Raw genomic sequence first — 1,898 nt, forward strand, 5'->3', positions numbered from 1 at the left:
CAACTCACTACCTTCGCTCGCCAAAGTGATCGTTCGGCCGAGGGGCTGCGCCGATCTCGATCCCTCGAGGACTTCGTCTAACTGAAACTGTGCGATCGACCTGATTGGACGGACCGACCGATCGATCGATCACCTGGATACTCTGGAGTCGATGCTCGTCTCGGTGTAGTATCGTTACACAGTGACACACATATTCTACATTTACGCACACATACACACGTGACGCCACGTACTACGACTGCCGACCGCCGAATAGAGATATTTTCCTCAGACTTGGATCAGACGGTTGCATATCGGGTGTGTCGATCGCTGGATCACGATTTTCGTCAATTGTGACGTAAGCAGCACGAAAAGCAGCCATGACGGACTTTATTCATTATGGTGAACGGTGGTGAAATGGTATGAATATATCACGTTCCACCACAGTGATCGATATACGGTATACCCATTCGAGGGGGGTCGACGATCCCTCGATCGCAGATCCCGGGTCGAACGCGCTCGGACTCAGTAGTCAGTACCTGTACAGGGCTACCAGATTTCATCCAATGATTATTTATATTCTCATCCCGTGCCCGGGTCGCCATGTAACTTATATCGAACTATTTATAAATAAATGTTAATTTTATACGAAGCTGTTTTGTCGCACTCTCCCTTTCTCTCCTTTCTAAATCGATGCGCGCGCGTGTGTTTTTTTCTTTTCTTAAAGTTAAAAGAGCGAACATTTGCGGACTCTCGTTGATCGAATAATTTTTGGGATAAAATGTCTATTATTTGTCGTTCGCTTTAGATCGATTCGTTTCGATTTTTTCATGTTTCCTTTGGGGGGAAAAAAAAAAAGGAAAGAAAAAAAAGAACGTACAAAGAGTTTTGCATATATTCATCGCTCAAACGTAATCCTCTCGACGTTCAAAAGTGTATATTTGTCAAATAAACGTTTGAAACAAGCTGAATGGACGATAGTTAAATAAAGGCAAGTTGAAAGAGTAATTTGCATTCAAGGAGGATCTCTTTCGTCTTAGTCTTAGGAGGGAAACGACGTCGTGCGCGATTCAACAACTTTTCCCTTCTCAATTTCATCACTTTCATGAATCGATGATGATACCGGTTTACATCGATGATAATCCGTAGATTTGAATTATTCCATCCTGTTCGACGAATTCTTATAGAAATACTTTTTATAATCGCGAGTTTTTACATCTTAGATCGATTGGATCGATATTTAAATATTTCAAATATTCAATAGTTTTTTTTTTTTTTTTTTTCGTCCAAAATCGCGCGAGAATTTCTCGCAAACCGACATTTCTGACAGTCTAACTCGCTTCTCGCTTCTCGAACTCTCGAAATTGGCCTGCTCGAGTGCATCCGGTGTATCGAGGGATCCTCGATCTCTCGTACGAAATGAAAAGAACACAACCAGCTCGAGAACTTTCGCTGCTCGAGAAGATTCACCGAGTGAAACCAATTGTTTGTTCCGCGTGTGTGTGAACGTCCTTTGCCGCCTATATAGGGGGCCGATCGTGGGCGTTGGATCAACAGTATTGTTCCAGAACCCGGTTACCACTATTCTTCCTCCTCTTCCATTCTTTCCTTCTCTTCGTTTTCTCCAAGGAGAAAAACGATGGAAAACGTCGGATGAGCGAAATCGATCAATCCTCGAATTCTTCCTCTTCGGGAATGGAGCGATTGGCCTGAATTTGGCGGGGAATCAAGGGAAAAACTTCATCATCGCGAGACTTTCTCCTCGATCTTCCTTTCGTGGAACGCGATGAAGCACGGATTGAGAACCTTGTGCCTTTTAATCTACATTTCTACCGGGATCACGGTGATCGTTGAATCGATCGAGGGGCCGCCAATTTCGACGAACGAGGGAGGAGATCGTCGGGCGGGCTTCGACGAGG

The 1,898-nt window shown here is 44.3% G+C and overlaps 1 protein-coding gene across 1 annotated transcript in view; it reads left to right on the plus strand.

The window, feature by feature from the left end:
* Window positions 1-1,826: 1,826 nt before the first annotated feature.
* LOC102680691 overlaps window positions 1,827-1,898 on the plus strand; it is a gene marked incomplete at its 5' end in the record, with an annotated part of 5,028 nt that continues 4,956 nt past the window's right edge. The window contains one exon of the mRNA XM_031514966.1: window positions 1,827-1,898. This exon is cut by the window's right edge and continues 361 nt beyond it. Coding sequence (XP_031370826.1) covers window positions 1,827-1,898 — 72 coding nt within the window.

Source organism: Apis dorsata, unplaced genomic scaffold (assembly GCF_000469605.1).
Source record: "Apis dorsata unplaced genomic scaffold, Apis dorsata 1.3 scaffold_52, whole genome shotgun sequence".
In the NCBI taxonomy this organism is placed as follows: domain Eukaryota; kingdom Metazoa; phylum Arthropoda; class Insecta; order Hymenoptera; family Apidae; genus Apis; species Apis dorsata.